The sequence below is a fragment of the Strix uralensis genome, chromosome 3 (genome assembly GCF_047716275.1).
Source record: "Strix uralensis isolate ZFMK-TIS-50842 chromosome 3, bStrUra1, whole genome shotgun sequence".
NCBI lineage: Eukaryota > Metazoa > Chordata > Aves > Strigiformes > Strigidae > Strix > Strix uralensis.
The window spans coordinates 34,347,996-34,370,743 of record NC_133974.1 but is presented as its reverse complement, the minus strand read 5'-3'; the positions used below and the strand labels follow the sequence as shown (position 1 = coordinate 34,370,743).

At 38.7% G+C, this 22,748-nt stretch overlaps 1 protein-coding gene across 31 annotated transcripts in view; it reads right to left on the bottom strand.

The window, feature by feature from the left end:
- The window catches only part of RIMS1 (regulating synaptic membrane exocytosis 1), a 353,684-nt gene that overhangs the window by 175,500 nt on the left and 155,436 nt on the right, over window positions 1-22,748 (bottom strand). For all 31 annotated transcript variants that reach the window (XM_074861877.1, XM_074861845.1, XM_074861864.1 and 28 more), the window contains exons 4-5: window positions 12,804-13,147; window positions 9,649-10,520 (exon numbers count right to left, since the gene is read on the bottom strand). In XM_074861877.1, the coding sequence (XP_074717978.1) occupies window positions 9,649-10,520; window positions 12,804-13,147 (1,216 nt within the window). The remainder of the gene's footprint in view (window positions 1-9,648; window positions 10,521-12,803; window positions 13,148-22,748) is intronic.

The window sequence follows — 22,748 nt, the reverse complement described above, 5'->3', positions numbered from 1 at the left end:
AAAACCAAAAATAAAAATAACACCATTAAAAAAACCCCAAACTGAAAAGTCTCAGAGTCTGAAAAAGGCTGTAAGGTCTGGAAACCTGGTCTTTTTATGTGAAAGCAATAGCTCCACAATGTCTTTATAAGCAGGAGCAGTAACAAATCACTTTGTTACCTGATAGGAAAAGCAAGCAGGCGAACAAAAGGGTAATTTAGCTGATTAACAGCAAATTAACAGACAGTGAGAACATGAATCTAGGCTCAACTGAATCCCTCCTGGTAGGCAACCCACAGTTAGCCACAAGAGAAAGCAAGTGTGCTGGAGGATGCTTGACAGTAGTCTGGAACTCTGCTGAATATTGATAAATGGAAGAAAAAGGTACCTAGTATGTCCTTGCATTAAATAAGCATACTATTTTATCATCAAGGCAAGCTGAAGTCTCAGTCATGGACTGAAATCTCACCAAGTCAGGCACTGTACAAACACAAAAAGAAATCCCAAACTCCACTGAGCTTGCAGTTTAAATGCAAGGCAAGAAAATGGGCAGACAAACAAATAAGAAACAGTGACTACATTTATACCTGTGTAATAGACAGTGCCAAGGGGATTGTCTTTCTTGCTCTGTCGTTAGAGCAACCCCTGGAACAGTTGTGCCCTGGGTCAGTCACCATTCTCCCATTTATTTGTAGGCAGGAGACAGGCCAAGAATAAATCCTAACAGACAGCTTCCATGCAGCCTTTCTCTTGAGGAGTGCAAGAGCTTCATCATACGGAAATACACCATGTCTCATTACTTGGCCACAGATGTCAAAGAACATCTCTTAATGTAGTAGTACAGTAAATATAGCCAATGAAACCATGTGAGATGTGCACATTTGAAAACATAACTCTTCTGCTTGGTATCATGGGTGAAATGGAGACAAGAATAAACTTCAGTGATTCCAAAGTGTAGGTGGGGAGTCCCTGATTTTGAAGTTCACATGTTGTACAGAAGAAAAAGGAAGGAAGAAAGAGCAATGAAAAAGCACATGAACGAAGATGGGAAGAGAGTTTTCAGAGGGACATTCAGAATGGATAGGAACAGGATGAAACCATGCATAGTCAAAGGAAGCACAGACATTTCATAATTATTAACCTTCTTTCTGACACAAGTTTTTCCTAAAGGCCATTTATCAGCACGCTGATTTTAGTCTATCTACTCAAAGTCATGCTGCAAGAAAGAAACTGTAATGGTTCCTGTGTATCACAGTAATTAAGTGCACTATTATAAGAAAAAAAAGATATCAAAGGTATCAGAGAAATATTAACACAAAATACTAACCAATAATACTCAGTACCACATTGTATAACCCCTATGGACTCAACAGGATGATCAGAATGAATACACTGAATCCCTGTAACTAAGAAAAGGAAACAAAATGAACTTTTTCAGAAAATAACAGAAACAGATGTTTGTTTGTTCCCAGTTAACTCTATAACTAAAATTAACTCTAAAATGAATAAAGGCGCATGCATTATTCTATAATAAGCCAATAATTAATTTCCTTTTTCTTTCACAGGCTTTCATTTTTCACCCAAAGGGGAGCAGCTTCCCCATACAGGTGGAAAAAAGCAAAGGTTTGGATTTCAATCCCAAGACCTAAACTCATCCTTCAATATGCTGCACAGATGATTCACAGCTATGCAGCTTTACCAAACACAGTTTGGTCCATCCTTCACAGTTCACCTTTTCCTCTAAGCTCTCAGATCAAAAGAATAACAGTAAATCCTGAGTAGCAGTTCACATAACTTTTATGGCATACAAAAAATATATGCATACATAAAATACTCAATAGGAGGACAGAGTGGGGGAAAGGATCATTCTCTGGCTATAACGCCAGGCCGTGTGTCAGGCTACCTGAGTTTCAACTCCAGTTCACTGCATAGCTGCATTTTGAAAAGTGCTCAGCAGCTAAAACTAGGGCAAGTTTTTCAAAAGCTTTCAGCTCCCTCTTAAACCCTTAAAAAGTGCTCCATGACCCACAGCGCCCACTGCTCTTTTCACACCTGCTACCTCCAATGGTTTCTGTATGGAAAAAAACTGTCTGCTGAATGTTCTTGAGAATTGGGCTTTCATGGAAAAACCTAGCGAAGTCCTGGGTTTCTGTACAGGTCCACTCTCACAGTTCCTGAAATTAAAGCTACTCTGCTTGTCAGGTGTTAAGTCTTTTCGAACATAAGATCCTAATTCCTCTTTGCTTTAGTATCCCCCTTTTTGTAATGACAACACTCATCTTACTACTGGACAAATTTGTTGCTATTTTATAAATTAGATGTGCAGGAGAAAGGTAAGTGACAAAGAACAATTAATAAAATAATGAACATGTGAAAAAACAGAAGACAGAGCACATTAATAGTAATGAAACATAATGCCTTGCCAACTGCCAGAAATGTAAGAAAGAACTCAAGATTTAACAGTTTGTGACATCCTTTTCTTCCATGTCTCTTGATTAAGTCAAAATGTACATTTCTTCTTTCCTTTTCAGAAACCGGATTGTTACCACATAATTTGTACTGAAAATGGCTATCAAATATCATTACTTAAAGGGTGTCAAAAAAGGATAAGCTACAGTCAGGAGTAATGTGAATTTAGCCCCAGAGTTTCCCACCTTGGCCCAGAGCCTGCCACAGGAACAGCAGTATTCTGAAAACAGAGCAATTTCAGTGCAGTATATGAAGAAATCAATTTTTATTTCCAGGAATCCTCTATTTCAACTGAGTAAGAAATTATGATTACAATTATCCTTAACTTTGCTTATCTGTCCTCAGAGTTGACATGTTTTCTGGCACTGAGCCTCAAACTCCCCAGCAGTAACTTAACCCTCCAGGGGAAGAGAGAAGCACTCACTCTCCCCCCCTCCAGCTTATTCTTTCCCATTTAAAGACCAGTCATTCTTTCACGCCTTTTTTTTTTTCCCTTTCCTTTCCTTTCCTTTCCTTTCCTTTCCTTTCCTTTCCTTTCCTTTCCTTTCCTTTCCTTTCCTTTCCTTTCCTTTCCTTTCCTTTCCTTTCCTTTCCTTTCCTTTCCTTTCCTTTCCTTTCCTTTCCTTTCCTTTCCTTTCCTTTCCTTTCCTTTCCTTTCCTTTCCTTTCCCCTTCCCTTCCCTTTACTTTCCTTTTTCCTTTCCCCTTCCCTTCCCTTTACTTTCCTTTTTCCTTTCCCCTTCCCTTCCCTTCCCTTCCCTTCCCTTCCCTTCCCTTCCCTTCCCTTCCCTTCCCTTCCCTTCCCTTCCCTTCCCTTCCCTTCCCTTCCCTTCCCTTCCCTTCCCTTCCCTTCCCTTCCCTCTTTTTTCCTTTCTTTTCCTTTCCTGTTTCCTTCTTAAGGTAAACTAGGGAAAGGGCTTTATCAGGTTTTTAAAGGGAAATTCAGCCATATATCTTCTGTGACATCCCCATTTATATGGCTACGTATCTCAGCGAAGTGTTACATTTCTTGGCAACAGTATGACTTTTTTCCCACTCATGCTCAGCTTATTTCATTTGCATATGCATGTATGCACTTTACATAATTCCATATACACAAAACAGATTTCTTACTGCCCAACACTAATTTAACAAGCACTTATTTACAACTCCATAAGCACTGTAAATATTTTCAGCTACTCAAAACCACTGAATATTGATAGCATTGAACAATGTTAGCACTGACCAAAATTCTAAAACTAGAGCCATTTTAGATTACATTTTCATTAAAATCTGAATCAGATGTAATCTAAATTACTGCACAAGGACTACAAGATAAATTGGATAATTTCTAAGAACTAACAAACTTCCTAGCAAAGGTATTTTATTTTACACTAAGTTAAAGTTCAGTCACATTTTTAAACAAATTCAGCTCTTTTTAAAATTGCATGTCCAACTCTCCACACGAACAGATGTTAAAATATGCTAGCAGATGTTACAGTACAACGTGACTTGCCTACACTCCATATTTAAAATATCTCAGTGAAAAAGCTTAGCTAAAAACATTTAAAACCAGCCTCCTCTTCTCTATAGCCTTTTCCTGATGTTTCCTTTTGGTTCACTTACACACGCTACTGTATGCGTGTGGTTTCTCTCTTAGCCCACAAGCTTCTTTCCTTGCCAACAATGCTACAGCACTTGGAAGAAATCACTGGAGCGGGGATTTAATTTATGCTTTCCTTTCCCCTGGGAGCACCCCAAAGCACGAACGCTCAAAGCAGCACTCGAAACACCTGAGGAGGATGGAGGAAGGGGTCAGATCCTCTCCTCCTGGAGCCAAGCCAGCACCGACACATTTGTCTGCAAACCACAGTGTCCCTTTCTTTCTGACCTCCAGGTCCTCTCCTCCCAGTCTCAACCCCCTGCCTCATACCTGTATATACACCAAGATCCCAGCAAGATCCCTGCCCCTAACACTTTCTAACCAGAAGGGTAATGTCATATGAATGGAATGAAATTGTGTTGCTCTGTTCCTCCCAGTACCGTAAGAAAGGCATTATGAACGAAACAATAACACCTTCACTGAAAAAAAACAGAATGTCATCTGAGAAGGTTTTTTCAAACAAGGCTCCAACTCTACCGTGCTCTCCTCACTTACGATTAAACCCATCAGCAAGCATACAAAATCAGTTTTACTTAGCTTTTTTACTAGTTTGCTGACCATATGTGAGTATTAAGCATATTTTCAAGCCTAGAGAGTGTGAACAAAATACACATTTAGGCAAATACGAACAATGAGTATGCAAAATATAAAACCATTAGCACATTTATTTACATAAAAGTACATGAGCAGCTTTCAGTACCTCCTCATATTGTTCCAATTTCCAACACTATTTTATCTTCCAGTTTCAAAGACTGCATGACAGAAGTCTAGACTATCTCTTGTATCTATCACAGGATAAAAGAAGTTACGTACAATCTCGTCTGGACACAAATCTACTAGTTCTACAAAAATACTTGGTTTCAAACTTTAAAGAAAGTATTTTTTCTCAAACTTCCTCCAAATCTAATTTGCATTCTTCATTGGATGGCAGTAGGCAGAAGCTGTTCTCAGTTTTAAAATGAGGTCTGGATTTCATTTGTAATAGTCTGTTTTATGTTATTCTAGCAAGTCTTTGAAGCAAGTATGAATGCAATTTATGTCTTCTAAGAGGTCTCTTTTGCCTTGCCAGGACAGTGTTGCCACTGGAAACTCAGTCCACCTAACGTTCAACTATTACAGATTTCAGAATAAGGAGTCCTACAGCTTGTATTAATAATAGGATGAAAATTATTATCAGCAATCAGTAATAGTGTCCTTTAATGGATGTAGATTTTTTTTTTTTAAAGAAATCTGAGATTACCTTTTTGGACACTGCTAAACAGTTCTTCCTCTAAATTTACTCCAACATGGAAACAACTCGACATAAATTTTTGTGTCCTCTGACAAAGAGACAAAATCCCAGTGGATTGCTAAAGACTTTTTTTTTTTTTTTTGAAAGAAAGTATTTCCAGTACTTGTGAATTATTTTGTTTAATATTATTTTGAAGAAATTCATATTAAATGGTTACAGTAAAGAGCAGGGAATGTACTAGCTAAATCAACTTGCCTTGTGCTCAGAAGACAGGGTAATGCAATCCTAGACAGTCTTTCTAGAAAATGCAAATGTTAAGAAGTAATTTTGCACAGTATCTACTTTGCATGTCACTTTTGGCTATTGATTTTCAATACAGTCTTATCCACTCTATGTATACCTTACATTTCTACGGGGCATCATTTTCTGTTAAACGTCTCTGTAAGCTGTCTTCCATAGAAGACTTCTATTTTAGTTGTTCGATATAGTATTTAAAATAGTACATCTTTATTGCTCAGTTGCTGATTTGCTTTATATTGACACTTAGCAAATATGAACATTAATTTTAAGATCTTGCTTTTTCTTGGTAAGACTGTTTAAAGTTAAACGTTTTTTTTGCAATAATTCTATCTTTCTAGCTCCATTTATACTACTTTGGAACCAGATTTCTGACTGAGCTGATATTTAGATAAGAGAGGATAGATTCCAGACCCTCCTGTGCTTATAGACTAAAGTGCTACAACTAGGGATCTGTGCAGTATCTCTCTCAAATTACAAGCAAAGCACTGAAGGAATGGCGGGTGAAATTTGCTTGTAATGATGCTGCTAAATTGCAAAGAATGGGATTCTGACCTCGGTTACACTAGGGACATGTTTTAATTATTTGTGTAAGTTTTTTAGCACTACACCCTTTTACTGTGGCATTTTTTCTTTTAAAATATTGAAGGATTTCCAAAATATTTTCTTAGGTAATAAAATGTCCTGCCTTTCCATCTATTCTTACAAAGTAGTGCAGATTTTTTCAAGTATTGATGAAGATTGAATTCTAAATATAACTGGATACTTTACTACCAAAAATACTTCTGCTTTCTCATTTGTGTTCACATTTCTTAGCTCTTTGTCTGTACTATACCCCCAGCTTCAAAGGCTTTCCACTTCTTTTCCCATGACAAGGATTGTAAAAGTCCTATCAAGATCAGTCAAAAAACCATGAACAGCTACATCTTCCTGCTATTAAATTAATAAATATATTTCTGTAATTGCATACACACACACACATATATATATACACTTGTCACTAAGCTGGCACCATGTTATTAATCAGAATACGTATATACATGTATATACGTATTCTGATTAATAACATGGTGCCACCTTAGTGACAAGTAGAGATAAGGTCTGAATGAATGCTCAACAATGTTAACCAAGTACTGAGTTGGCAGTGATCAGACAGGTCCCTAACATACTCCTACTTATAATTTTTATTCAAATACAGTGAGGTGGCATTGTGATATGATACAGAACAAGGCCTCCACTGTCTAAAGGGGGAGTCTAAATAGCAGTCTGTAGTACTAGGGCCTGTATAATAGGCCCTGAAACAAAGTTGACCTCTAGATGAACCTCACAACCAAACATTATCCATTATTAGTATCTGTTAATTAGTAAAATCTGTATTACCATTAGCATTTATTATTAGTATCTGATCATTAATGAAATATGTATGCTCACTAGTGAAAGATGTAGCTTAGACAGAGTATAATCAGTAGTGAGGATGAAATGTTGGGAGAATGTGTATCCAACTTTCCTTGTTTAGCCTTGTTCAAGGCTGAGAACCCAAGTGTTTGGCCTTGTTAGAAACTCTCTTGGTTCTCCCTCCCGAGCCCTGGTCAAGCTTTGGGTGGAATCCAACAGCAGAATGAAATCAGAAGTTTTCCGCTCAAATAAAAGTACAAGTCATTCTGACTTGCTGATTTTGGGTATATAAGGCTGGACCCTCTTGCCGCCACTGTGGATGCCTCACCTATGGATGGACACATTGCGTAGGACTTCCCACTTGCTGGGACAGGCTCTCCAAATCCTCGCTGTAACCGGGGCTTCCTAGCTACTGCGGATCTGGATGATGGTAACGTATGCAAGTGGTGATGGATCTTTCTTAATCACTATTCTCCCCATTATGTAGTAATGATTAGGTGCATTACCTCGCTTGTTCTTATTTTCTATAATTAACTGTATATAGTAATAATTAAGTGTACTATTCTCTATTTTCCTTATTGCTTATTTTCTGTATTACTTGGTTATATTATTTAATTATTAACAGTAAAACAACCCTATTTTTTTCACTCTGGTGTCTGAATTTAATTGGCATCCTCGATCAGCAAAACACAGTCTCAGAAGTAACCAAGAACTTGATTCAGTTATCAAGAACATAAGCATTTAATGACATTTTAAATCCTCTGGGATTCATAACACTGAAGGAAAAACGTCCAACCCTTAATGGTTTAACAGTACAATGGGAAATTCGTCACAAGTTGAGATCAGTGTCATGAGCATGAAAGCAACCATCAGAAGGTTTTACTTACAAAGAACCATTATAGAGCAAACTATATCAATATAATGATATTAGTACCAATGACTTTCAGTCTGAACTTGATTTTCATATCAGTGACCTTCCAGTTTATAATGATACCCCTCACTGAATATGGGAAATCCTTTCTACTTCATAAGACACCTCAAATTGATGACATAAATGAAAGCAAATAACAAAGATGGAAAGGAAATGCTATATTACAGACTGCTCCTACCAACAGAGGAAGTCAAGGAAAATGACAAAAAATCCAAATGTCAGCATAAAGCATTGCCACAAAATAAGGGAAAGAGATATGTTTTCTTAGAAAAACAGAATAGTTGAGACTGGAAGAAACCTCTGCAGGTCCCTAGTTCAAACGCCCTTGCTCAAAAGTAGGGTCAGCTAGAACACATTGCTTAGGGCCCTCTCCATTTGGGTTTGTATCATCTCCAAGGATGGAGACTGTACAATGTCTCTGTGCACTAAGCTGTAGTGTTTGATAACCTCCACAGTCAAAGAAGTGAAGGGTTTTTATGTTTAAGTGGAACCTTGATTTAAGATTTCAGCAGCATGATCATCATCCCTCCTTAAAAACGAGCAGAAAAGTGAGCTTCCATATTTTGAATGGAAAAGTTCGTGCTTAGAAAGTTAAAACAGCTATTCAGATGGGATAGGAGAGAAATGCTGTCTCTTTTTATATGTATACCTGGAGCTTTAGGGGATGTGAGGAGACCTCAACATCAGATAAAGACAGACAGACAGGTTACGTATATGATTCAAAGACATGTCAGGAAACAGTGCCAGGAACTAAAAGGCAATGCAGACAAGCCATTGGCATTTTGAGTATGAACACCAGCAGAAAACTTTCAAGGTACAAACACAGATAATTAAACTAAAGAGCTAAAACCTACTTCCAAAAACACAAAAAGCCTTCGGCTCACTGTAGTGTCACTTAAAGACAAGTCAGGGTTTTAAGACAGTTGGTAGGTTCTACCACAGTCTTTTCTGATGATGCTTATTTTATTGGTTCACCATTCATGGATTAACTTCTTCAGCCAGAAGAAAGTGTTTGTTTAAAAGTACACAGTGTACTACACTTACTCCTTACTGCTGAGTGTTACCATCAACAAAGACAAACTGAAATAACAGATTTTAAACATACTTGTAAGCTTGGGAACAAATTCATCTGGACAAGTTAGGCAATTCTCATGTCTTTCCTATAAAACACTCCCCTTGTCCCGTATCCTGTTCTTGTTAAAAATGAACTCTGGCAGATCCTTGATATTTTATTAAATGTAGTAAAATTTTGCATATCTTAAGACTGAGGTGTCAGTAAGATTATGATGCTTTATAATGGCCTTCTCAGACCGTTACAGAACTCGCTTTCCATTTCAATTCATTCACAGAAAATTATTCTGCATACAGACAAAAGATGAAGCAATGGCCAAAGGAGTACAGACACCATCAAGAGAATTAACTAGAACCCTTAAATTCTATCAGTTCTAGGTGAAAGAGGGAAGAGAATGAAAAAGAAACTCATCAGCTGATGCTACCTGTAACCGCCTCATCTAAGAATGCAAAAGGAAACATTGCAAACCAAATGTAAACAGGAATAAGACACTTCTCAGTTGGAAAAAAAAAAAGGGGGGGGGGGGGGGAAACAAAGGTGTATGTTTAAAAAAGAGGCGAGAGAGATAAAAATACAGATTATTTTTTTTCCCCAAACCATGGCCATGTGCATAATATACATAAAGGTCCTTACCTTTTTCACTGACACTTTCACTTTCTATCTCCACATCTTCACAGCTAGTATATTCTGGTGTTGATGCCCCTTCTTCCTCTGAGCTACTAACTGACATCTGCCTTTTCTTTCCGCCTCTTTTTGCTCTATGAGGCTTTGGAGGGGATGGCCGCACTGATTCCGACTGGTCAGAGCTAAGGGAATCATTCCTTAGCATGGTCTCCATTTTCTCCCGCTTTGCTTTTCGCATGAGAATAGCAGAGCTAGGATCAAGGCGGCTCTGTTTTTTAAAGGAATCGTGGTTCTTGTATTCTACGTGTTCTATAGGAACTGGACTATGCCTGGGAGTTGGTGGGCTATGATTAGTTAATTGTTTAGAAACAGAAATTCTTACATCACCTGTTCTGTCTATAGAGTACGACCTCTGAGTTTCCACAAGAGATTTTCTGTCCTGAGTTCCCTGTAATTGTGAGCGTTTTCCTAATTTATTCTCAGGTACCTCCGCTTCCTCCATTTCTGTATGTGGCAAAGCTACATCACTGTGTCTTCTCTCGTGCCGTGCCTTAGAAACTTTTGCATGCATGCGCATCTGCTGTTCCTCAGGATGCGGTTTTACAGGATATCTTGCCAGATTTGGGTCACTCCTGTAACGGGTATGATATTCATCTTCCTTCCTTTGTTTTTCATCATCAGGCACTTTGCCTTCCTCAAGTTTCTCTGGCAAGTCTGGGTAGTCCTGTGACTTGCCTTTCTCCAGCCTTCTACCTTCATGCCGTTCTTTACGCTCCCTGTCATCTGCTGGTCCTTCTTTTTGAAGTGAGGATTTTGGCACACGCTTACGCTCACTCTTTAAACCTTTGCCGTTCTGGTCTGAAACCAATATTGTCTTCTTCCTACAACAAAAATGAGTACAATAGTTTGAGGAATTTAATGGAAAATATAAATACTTGTGTACACTGTTATGGTAAATGGATTATAAACCAGGATAAGCTATGGCAACACATATAGAAAGGTACTGGATCCATTAACATGAATCAAATCTATTAATCCTTCCAGCAGCGCTTTTATTTTCCAACAGCAAACAACTTCCAGAGTCCATAAAAACATAAATTACAGATGGTCCAACTAATGAGTAAAATCACAAAGAATATTAACATGGATAAAGGCAGATAAAAATAATTTACCCACATAAGTAGGAAGACTCAAAGTCATCTTGGTAGTAACTGCAGCACTATGACAGAGTATTGGACTACGTTCTCCATTTTTCTGGCAGCAGTCACGAGGGTTTACAGACTAACCACATACACACAATTCACTTCAAGCACACTGACAGTATAAATATAAACACAACCAAATGGAGTATCTCCCACAATGACATTACAGAAAGAATTAACAGATATAAAAAAATGCAAAAGAGAATGAATCCAGAAACAATAATATTTGACCTAGTTTCCTTTATCTTATTAAAAGTCTAAAAAGAAGGGCTCATTTCATAAGCATATAAAGAAAAGCAATTTGACTCCTTGAGATAAACTAATGGCATTCCTTTCTCTGGTAATAAAAGAGGATGAAAAATGTAATTTATTTCTTTATACAGCCGAAGTACAGAATGATGAATAATGAAGCTGCTTGAAAACTATGGTCTCTCCTCCTTCATCTTCTGCTTTGGGCGAATAAGCAAGCCGAAGAATCATAAAATCCTCTTATACTGGATATTTTTATTTCTCTCATCATTCCAATTGCCCTTCTGTTTACCAGCTCACATATGACTCCATCGATTTTGAAGAAGGCTGAACACAGCTACACACTGCATTTTAGATGAACCTTCACCAGGACAAAGTCACTAGGACTTCGTTTTGTGGCACTGAATCTTCCCTTCCACAACTGATACATCTTCAGATTACAGATCACAGATTTCCACAGATGCATTCAACAGGACAGGCAAAGTTGGATATGATCCAAGTTAAGCTCCTGTCTCCTTTTTCTCCATCTCCTTTTCCTCCTGAGTTTTTGGCAATAAATGGGACCTGTGCTTACCATAGATGCTCTCCATTCAGAACCCCTGGACTTCATTTGAAAGTCTCAGTGACAAGCAGAGAACATTAGTATTGTGTAATTAATATAACCACCTCACTTTTGGACAGCAAAGCTGAAATAGCATTTTGCTGCCCTGAAATTGTCCTTCAGCTGAGTGATGACTGCTCTGGGAGCCTTCCCAGTGCTGGGGGAAAAAGTCAACAGAACCAGGGAGAGCACCATGTGTTTGTTTACATCATACATACACATAACACTAACATGAGTTTTAAACCCAGTCAGACCTCATCCACACGGCAAGTTACTAGCCACTGTTCCATATCCATTTTCAACTTCAATAGCTGTGGGAAAACAATCAACTGTTCTGGCCAAGAGAGAATCTTCTACTGCAGACTCTTGTTTTGTTGACACAGGCTCCCTCTGCGACTGCTCTGCCATCTGCCAGGAAGCAGCCAAAAGAACAGCAACTGCTTCATCCCATTATCCTCTCTTGATTTGCTGCTCCTCAGCCTGTTCATTACAGTGAATGCAGCTCAGAAATTTACTCATTTACTCACTTAAAATAAAGTAGTTTGCTTCCAGTTGGCTGTATTCTTGTATACAACTGGCTCTGAATTGAAGATGGTACATGAATGTTTACCTTGTAGGTGTAAATGAGCTCTTTTAATAGTTCCTGTTTTATTATTAAAAATAATGCACTGACAAAAAGATAACACATAAGGATATCTGACAGAACTCCAGAGGGTGGGTTTTTTGTTTGTTTGGCTTTGTTTTCTGGGAATATGTTGGTTTTTTAAATTCTAGTACATTATTTTATCAAGTTAAAGGCTTGCTCTTTGTTTAATAACTTTAATATACCTGCCAAATTTTAAAGTAGCCTACAAGACTATATTAAAAGTGTGCACTAAAACGCATTGCAGTACATGGAAATATTCCTGAAATACTTTTTTTTTTTTTCCCCCTTATTTCTGTTGCACAGACCAAATCAGACAATATATTTGCTAGTGAACACTTATCCCTCTGCGGTCAGTAAATCAATTTATTCTTTGTTCTTACATGCAAGGCCCAGGTGAAATCCCTGTGTAGTATTATTGAACTAGCACTTATAACTGCAAGGCTCTGTCAAGACAAGAAAGCATTACCTCTCTCTTGGAGGTTCACTTCTAGACCTTGATGAAACTTGCTTTTGGTCCAGGCCCATAGCTGGCTGTGATACTTCTGCTCCTTTCCTACGATCAGACTGCACACTGGAAGAAGAGATTTCCTGTGATGAGGCAGTTGCTGTACTTAAGGGAGTCTGTGATCTTGATCGTTCTTGAAGCCTTGCTTTCTTTTCTCTCGGTGCATCCGAGCTTCCACCAGTTGCTGTATCACTCAGTGCTCCGTCCTGGCTGGGTGAGGGCTGTGGTCCACTTCCAAAAAACCACGCTCCAGATTTCGTTAGGATTTCTTGTTGTTTTCGACATAAATTGCATACCCACATAACCTAGTTGAAGACAACAAGAAGAGTCAGTGCAGCTACCCCGCAGACCCTGAAATACATGCTTGCTATCACAGAGCAGGTACGATCTCTTGCTCTCCTCTAAACTGGTGAGGCTGGTGCTCATGACAGGACCCAGAACATGCTTCTCCAAGCACTGACTGCACTGGCTAGAGCCAAGCATCCTACAGGCACATGCTATGCGAGCTTCTGCAAAATGTGATATCAATATACATCAGTCCTACCTGTAGCAATCCCCCTCAGCCCAGCCCTAGCTCTCCTTCTTCTGAATAAACACCGACAATACGACCGATGCTTGTTGCTGGTGTTGATGCAGTTGGGGGGTGGGCTGGGTTGTTTTCGTTGGTGTGCATCACTCTCAGGACAAGCCTACCAGATTGTAAATAGGACTTGTACCTCAGGTGGCAGAGTCCTGCCCAGCTAACTCCCAACCTCCACCACCACAGAAGACTGACAGAGTATCTCCCTTTAATTACCTTCTCTCATGTAATATAACTCAACATTATCCTGCAAATAAATTCAGCACTTACTGTGCATGGTTTTAGCTACATCCACAACAACTACTTACCAGAGATGTAAGGTAAGACCTAAAGATACCTACTGATAGAGAACTAAACACACCAATGAAAAGAATGGAAAAAGACCGTATTTTGTATTACTTGGAAATGATCATTTGCCATCTCTTTGAGTTATAGCTGTAAATAATAAATAAATAAATTAAACGTGTCCCTGGCAAGCACAATTAAGCTGTGTACATAAACGGCGTTTCTCAGGATTTAATTCTTCTTTTTTTTTTTAAACTCTAGATACACAGATAAACACAAGCACACACAGTGACGTGAAACTCTATGATTCAAGTCTATAAACAGTACAAGACAGTCTTATGTACAGGACTAAACCACCAGAGGAAAATAAGAAGTTACTGAGGACTCCAAAGTGTGTGAATATTTAAGGTAAAATTGAGACAAAACAAAAAAGAGTTTTGAGGTAGACAAACAAAAAAAGGCAAAATGCATGAAGAATATACAATATGTAGGAATTTTGTCAGAAATAACAATAGAGAGGAAACAAAGCTGACAGCTAGTAAGGAAAATGGTACTGAAAATCTTTTAGTTTAATGTGGAAAGAAGTGAAAGAATGGATAAAACTGTAAAGAGGGTAAAAAGGATGACAAAAGTTGGAATGAAAATATGCTTAAATTATTTGGGGTAAACACAGGAATGATGCAACAGTTGCAAAATTATACAACACTTAAAATTAAAAGGAACAAAAAAACCAATCACTTCTGGGAAAAAATTGCAACAGGACAAAGCTCTGGTACCGAGCGCTCTTATTCTCTGGCCTGGGAGGAAGTGCATGGCTTACATGTCATGATGAAAATTTTAGGCATTTCACATATTTAACATAATTAAGGTTTATTTAAAACACCCTGGAATAGACTATCTGCTTAGGTCTGAAGACTACATCAGAACTTCCAATACCATTTCTGCATTGTTCGACCAAACCACGGAGAAAACATCCAACTCTTTTCCCTGTATCTGGATTGTGCCTTTATCAGAGATGACTGTTATACTTCTTCTATTTAAGAAGGATAATAAAATACCTATTAAAATTTTAAATAATTAAAAAACCTCAATTAAAAGTTAGTTATTCCAACAGTGGCACAAACATGTATTATGATAAAGGCTAATAACCCTAAGTAGTATAATAGGAACAGCAACTTCGACAAAATAAATGCTAGTCAATTAACAAAAAAAATCTTGATTCCCAAATGTCTTATTTCCTTCATCTAATATACCTCATAAAACAGAGATTCAGTTTATCAGACTATCTGTTCTAATAGAACAGATTTTTAGTCTGTCTGGTATTTTTATTACAGGTATTTAAAAAACCAGCAAGACTAAAAGGAAAAAACCCACATTTTTAAATGTCTTTATAGACTCTGATACAATTGTTAACTTATTAGAAAGCAAGCGTGTGCATGCATGTGTCTGTGTATAAAATCGATGTAAATGCTATAAAGGAAAAGTCATTAATGAAAAATATGTTGTTGCCTGTATTTTATCAGTTTACAGGGAAAGCTGAAGAAAGTGTTAAAAACTAAGATCAACTAGAGTTTGTTTAAAGGAAGGATAAGGAATACTAAAGTAAAATTTAAATATTCTAATTAAATTACATATGTGTGTATGTATGCAAGCACATTCAAATGTGTAAAGATGGTAACAGACTTCATTTACAATTTAATGTATTTGATAATTTAAAATATGTATAAAGTATGTAATGAACTCCAGGAAATTACCATTAATTTACATAACCAGCTTTGATATTGTAATTCATTTTATGCAAAATATTGTGAGACACAAACAACTAGGAATAGCTAATGCACAAAGAGACACAGAAAAATACAGAATACAGAAAGAAGAAATACTAGACATGTAAATACAAAACCATTTCCTTACAGCTGTCTCTAAACACTGCGGTTTGGACACAATACACACCAGTCACCACAGATTACACATGTAGGAAATCTGCATTATACTCACATAGAAGCTACACTACCATCCCTGTTTAGGAATCTCTTCAGGACTTAATAAATGCTACATTTGCCTTGAGATATATTCAGTCCAAAAGGAAAAAGCTTTTCTTTAAGAGGGAAAAAAACAAAAACTTGAGGTGACAGAAGAGTTTCAGTGACAAAACTGTATATTGAAAAACATTTTTAGAGAAGTAAGTGGAGCAAGCAATTTAGCAGCATGCAGGAATTATATCCTGATTGAATATACTGGGACATGGTCCAAACTAATCTAAACTAAAGCAGGTCTGTGTAATAACTTATCTTAACAATCCACAGATGTTAGGCAACCAAACAAATGCTCTGATGAAGGATTACAGTTCTCTAATGTGGCTTCTGGACCTTCACGTGATACATCAGTAAAATGAAGAGTGTTAGACAATTTTACTCTGGCCTGTCACTTCAAAAATAGTTTCTGTTTACTCTTTTCTGGATGGTGAATTCTGATGCAGTGCTACAGTACGTCATTCCACACATCCAGAGTCTGGTTTTTGTTGTTGGGTTTGTTTCTGGTTTACTGCATCCTTGCATAAGTCAATGCTTATCCACACAGGAAGCTATTAAAGAGAACAAAGTAAAGGGATGCTCCTCATTCAAAGGGTTCATATGAATGGCTCTGGAAAAATGTGCATTTTCACAGCATAGCAAAGGGTTCTGAGCTTTACCGCTACATACCGGCACATACAGGACTCAGCCAAGGTGGGTCAACAGTTCCCACACAGATTCACGTGGAAACTTTACAGGCTGCGTGAAAACATGCTAGAAGGATCCCATGCTTGCCTTCATGTGGAATACAGGGTATTTCATTCACAGAAAAAGTATTCCTCAAACTTACTCTTACAGGTACTGTTGAATGTGATCCACAATGAGTAGGAACAGTATTCCTGTACTAACACAACATGAAATTCCAACTTGAAAGAGCCCACAGTAAATAATATATACAACTATACACATAGAGAAAAAAAGCACGTTCAGTTTCAAAAATAAGAACACTTCTTCATAATTACATACTTCAAAACTGCATTTTAGAATGCAGAAAAAAGGTTTTTTTCAAATTCAAATTTGGAGACTTCCAAACATGCACTGGGAGACTGAAGTCACATTAGGGGAGACACAAACTTTATACCAAATTTGTGTGACATGTGCCAGGCAAAACTCAGACTGAGGTCAGAGCAAGCTCCCCAAATCCTTCACCCAATCCCGGATTCTGAGGAGGGTCCATAAGGAGCACACTCCCTCACGCTTCATGAGTTTAGAAATTGCAAATCCACAGTTACACTGACTCCCATGCATCCTGCTTCATCTCTGCACAGCAAATTAGGTAACAAGTGTGCTAATATAGCAGGCCACAAGCTATTCCTTACTGAACCTTCATTCTATCTTAATTATTTTCCTTCTGAAGGGTGTATACTCAACATCTTTTCAGTTTATTGCTTTTGTTAACGTTGCCACCTTCTTCTATGCACTTCTAGAAGACACTAGCTATTTCAGACAGATCTGATTAGGCAGACCTTCTTCTCTGCCTGAGGCACCATTAACTTCAGATGAGATCTGCCACCATTCTACAAGTCATCTCTTGAAAGTCAGAGGGAAGAAATGTTATCAATTTGCTCTTACAAAACTATTCATTCACAGAATTAAGTTAGACTATGTATCATTTAATGTTTCTGGGATAACATAAAAACATGCAGCAAACCATGAAATTAGTATACAGCATTGCATTTATCTCTTTTGCTATATCAAAATGAATTCTGTAATAAAACACTAGCTTAAGTGTCATGACAGCTTCACTCCATTAAAATATAAATAAGTGAAGCTGAAAATCTTTAGACCAAAATCTAAATAAGTAAACAACTCTACCTTTCTAATGAAAATGCGCTTGTGAATCCAAGCTTCCATTCAATATATTTTTCAAAATTGTACAGACAGCTGAGTTCATCCAATGGCTCCTGGTCACCAAAACAGAAGGTCTTCTCCCCACCTCCCTCTTCCCTTGCTCTTCTTTCTCCTTATCAGGGTTTGTCCTCTCCCTTCCTTGTTCCCAGCTTCCCCATACCATATACTCCCTTGTATCCTCTTCCTTGACTGTCAGGTCCTCCCAGGAGTCACTTGCATTTAAAAACACGGTATAAATTTGTCTGTATTTTTTAACTGGTTTCATGTTTTTGTTACATCTATTTTTCTTATGGAGAGGTATGATTAGTGAAATCACGTGGCCAGAAACAGAGTGCAATTGGGGGGAAGAGGATTTTTTCTCTACGGCAGTGGCTCACTGTCTCCTGTTAAACTACATCTTGAAATGACACCAATACTAGTACATTAAACTTGCACAGCAATGTTTTTGAGCACTGAAACCAAATGACATGAAATAACCTGCACCTGTGCTAGGATCCCTGCTCTACTTCAAAGCAAGGTGGCTGCATACAAATGGCCTCCTGGAGGTGAGCCTTGGAGCACCCCAACTCCAAACCACCAAGAAAAATTGATAAGAAAGTGCTAGTGAGCAGAAGACCAAGCACAATGCCAAGCAGCCTTCTGTCAGCTTACTAGCACAGTACTACAACACCCAGAATGGAATAGTCCCAGATTACATTTAATTTGTAGGTAAAGAAGTAGAGGAGTCTCAGTTCTGCTTTTTCTGAAGCCTCTCATCTAGATTTAATAGTTCAAAAGGACAGTACAATTCTCTACTGTTCTACCCTCCAAGCAGTGAGAGGACCACTTTGCCCACGCTGATGCTCATCAGACATATGGGGCTCAGGCATTTCAGGACTGTTAAAGTCGTTTCAGCACTCCCTGTTCTTCCATTCCTGTGCAAAGCAGATTTTCTTCATAACTTAGGTTTTCAGCTTGATATTTTTATCCTGGTTTGGCAAGAAAATGAGGTTTATACTGACAGCTGATTGGTTTCTTTCCCCTTTTCTCCCCACACCCTCCAATAACTTTTTAACCCACTGGACAAATGCAATAAAATTTTGCACATGCATGGGAGTTTTCAAGGGATTATATTCTTAAAAGTTTCATGAAAGAGGCAGTTTTATAAAAGCCCCATAAATATTTCATTAGTGCAATCTTTTACTGGCCTCACGGAATCAACATAGCAATTCAACCGCAAGACATGTTCATAGGGAATGCAGTCCCACTGCTCACAAAACTACATGTCACCTTAAAGTCTGCAGTGCCATTTACAAGTTTGCCTGAGCATTCAGGAGGGATGTTGAAAAGTCTGCCTTATCAGAATTTTCCACTTGCACTGGAGTGTGCACTTCATACTCTTTTCCTGCTTGCCTTTCACAGGTAACTGAGATGTTAACTTTTCAAATCAGATCCTATGTGTACGAATAAGGATGAGCGTAAGATGCTTAAATTTTTTCCATCTACACAGAAATGACTGCAGGCATGGCAAGTATTTAAGTTTCTATCCAAAGAGAATCCAAGCACTTTCAAGTAGACACAACAAAATAAAATGAAATCCTGTGCCTAATGGTAGGCTAGTTCCATTAGAGCTAAGTCAGTATACCCCACCTGGCTGTCACGTGCCACTTAAGAAGGTATAAGCCTGCTACAGGAGTTACATCACAGCTACCAGCCATATGTACATGTCTTATATACTGTAGGGCATCAAAAATGGCATCAGATGCCTACTTTTAGGCAACTGAACACACAGTTCACACATTGATCCTAATCTTATTCCTGGCCGAGATTTCTAAACCCACAATTACAAACTGCCAATAGGAAGATGCAGAGAAGGTGCCGTGGAGCAATGATTCAAGGAGTTAACATCAAAAGGGTATTTTATGCCAGTTTTGTTGACACTGCTGCTAGCAACAGCGTTACTAGTCATTTTAAGATAAAAATAAAACAAAAAACAACTGACTTTCTTCACATGCCAAAATCTGTCAGCTACAGCTGCCAATCTTTCAGAAAGCTACTGACAACTTCCACAAAAATTAAACATTCTCTAGAATAATCCTGCAGCAAACTGAGTGTTGGAAGTGATATATTCAGACAACTATAAAGTTATCATATGAAATGATACCTCTAAAATAGCACAAATCCAGGTTCCAGTCACTATCACAACGTACTTCTCTGAGAATGTCTTTGATGTTCAAGGAAGAAACCAAAATCACTAGTGGTGAAGTCATGGGTTTTGTCTAAAAATTCACACCAGCACATTTACATACAGTAATTTGAAATATTCTCCCCCTGTAGCTTTTTTCTAAATCTACTACACAAATAGATTAATTAATACACACGACTAAAAACATACTACAAAAATCGTACTGTCACAGTTACAGTTGTGACCTTCTAAAGCAGAGCTATAGCTTGGCCAAACTGTGAAACCTTGACCACACAGAATTGCAGCAGCAGCAGCAGCAGCAGCAGCAGCAGGGGCTCTTGGAAAACTGTTTTCATGTGTAGAAATGAACAGGTTTGACCTGAAAGTCCTTGAGAGAGGATGACTGCAAAGCATTACAGAGACACCGAACACACTAAAAGCTGGTTGGGAATTTATAACGACAAGATTTTTGGTTGAAAATCACAGGAGTGTAATGGCATTGATTATATTTTCACCAGGAACAATCCTCCAGCCTAGGAGAAATCTGTAGTGAATGAAGAGAGAGTCGTATCCTTGAAAAAACCCAATGTTTAGTGATTTTGAGACAGGACCGCTCCCAGGTCTGAGGCTACTGCCCTGCCTGAGTCACCAGAGACTGGCAAGAGTGTTAAAATCAACTTTGTGGCTGAAGTATGTTGAGGTACGCAAAAATCAACTTTTGGATGAAGTAGGGAAGAGATCTGTGTGTCCCACAGCCCCAGCAAGTGCATCACAAGATAGTCTTCTCATAAGAAAGGACAGATGAAAAGACAAAAAAAAATAACCTTGCATTTGCAGTCATGATGAACAGGGAGCTTTCTGAAAGCTTTATGAATATAATGGGATGAAAAAAAACTCTAATAGCTTTAATCATCTGGGTGATCACACAGAATTGTCTAGGTTGGAAAAGACCTTGAAGATCATCCAGTCCAACCATTAACCTAACACTGGCAGTTCCCAACTACACCATATCCCTCAGCGCTATGTCAACCCTACTCTTAAACACCTCCAGGGATGGGGACTCCACCACCTCCCTGGGCAGCCCATTCCAACACCTAATAACCCGTTCTGTAAAGAAATGCTTCCTAATATCTAGTCTAAACCTTCCCTGGTGCAACTTGAGGCCATTACCTCTTGTCCTATCACTCATTACTTGGTTCAAGAGACTCATCCCCAGCTCTCTGCAACCTCCTTTCAGGTAGTTGTAGAGGGTGATGAGGTCTCCCCTCAGCTTCCTCTTCTCCAGACTAAACAACCCCAGTTCCCTCAGCCGCTCCTCGTACGACATGTGCTCCAGACCCTTCACCAGCTTCGTTGCCCTTCTCTGGACACGCTCGAGTAATTCAATGTCCTTTTTGGAGTGAGGGGCCCAAAACTGAACACAGTAATCGAGGTACAGCCTCACCAGTGCCGAGTACGGGGGTAAGATCACTTCCCTGTCCCTGCTGGCCACGCTATTTCTGATACAAGCCAGGATGCCATTGGCCTTCTTGGCCACCTGGGCACACTGCTGGCTCATGTTTAGCCGACTGTCAATCAACACCCCCAGGTCCCTCTCTGACTGGCAGCTTTCCAGCCACTCCTCCCCAAGCCTGTAGCGCTGCTGGGGGGTTGTTGTGGCCGAAGTGCAGAACCCGGCATTTGGCCTTATTGAACCTCATCCAGTTGGCCTTAGCCCATCGCTCCAGCCTGTCCAAATACCTCTGCAGAGCCTCCCTACCCTCGAGCAGATCAACACTCCCACCCAGCTTGGTGTCATCTGCAAATTTACTGAGGGTGCACTCGATCCCCTCGTCTAGGTCATCAATAAAGATGTTAAACAGGAGTGGCCCCAAAACCGAGCCCTGGGGGACACCACTCGTGACCGGCCGCCAACCGGATTTAACTCTGTTCACCACAACTCTTTGGGCCCGGCCATCCAGCCAGTCTTTTTTGCACCTGAACTTTCTTGCAGCTCTGATTTTATGTCTACTTCTAAGTAAAATGATCAAAATTTACAAATTTATAATTTGGAGGGAGACAGAAGAGACTATCACACAGGAGAAAGGAGGGGTTAAAAATCAAAGAGACTTTATCCTGTCTGTTTAAAAACTCAAAGAGACTCAGGAAACATTATTGTTTCGGCTGATTTGTCTAGACTTGAGAATTTCTTTTTTAGAGAAAAAGCAAACCCTCAAGAAAAGTTTATGGAGCATCAGATAGTACAGGCTTTATTTATCCACAGGTCATCAGGCTGAAGCTTAGACCACTGGTTTTTGAAACTCAGCAATCCCAAACATTCCGATGGTTTGATTCCTCCACAGGCCCTGTACTTAAGATTACCACATTTAAAATCCATTCTCCATTTTACATTCACTCCTTCCTCACTCATCTCATCCACACTACCCAGTTTCACCCTCAGTATTTTTATTTCCTCGGCAGTGGGAGAATTCTAAGCCCCGGCAACAATCACAGCCTCAGAAAGCTCTGCTTTGGTCTCACACTTTCCTCATAGTTTTTGGTTTCTTTTTCAGCTTTATTTCTCTTGTCTGAATTTCCTTCCATTTCTTAATATATTTCTGATAATGTAGTAGCCATGAATTGCTAGTCACATTTTCTGTAACATTAATCTCCCACTTTTCATAGACCAAAAAGCTACACTAGAAATCTTTATCTCATAGATCATTTTTGTATATTGTTCTAACCTTCTTAAAAACAACAAAAAGCTTTGTCTAACTATTTGAACATTTGGTTGTCTTGATGAGCCACAGAAGCATCAACTGTACTCTTCTTAATCACTTCATAGTTTCCATAGTTACAGATATACATGGAAGATAGAAATAATTTTTAAAAATTACAAAGTCTAACAAAATAAGGTAAATGGCATGAAACAACTTACAGTTAGGAATGATACAAAATTTTAGTTTTCATTCAAA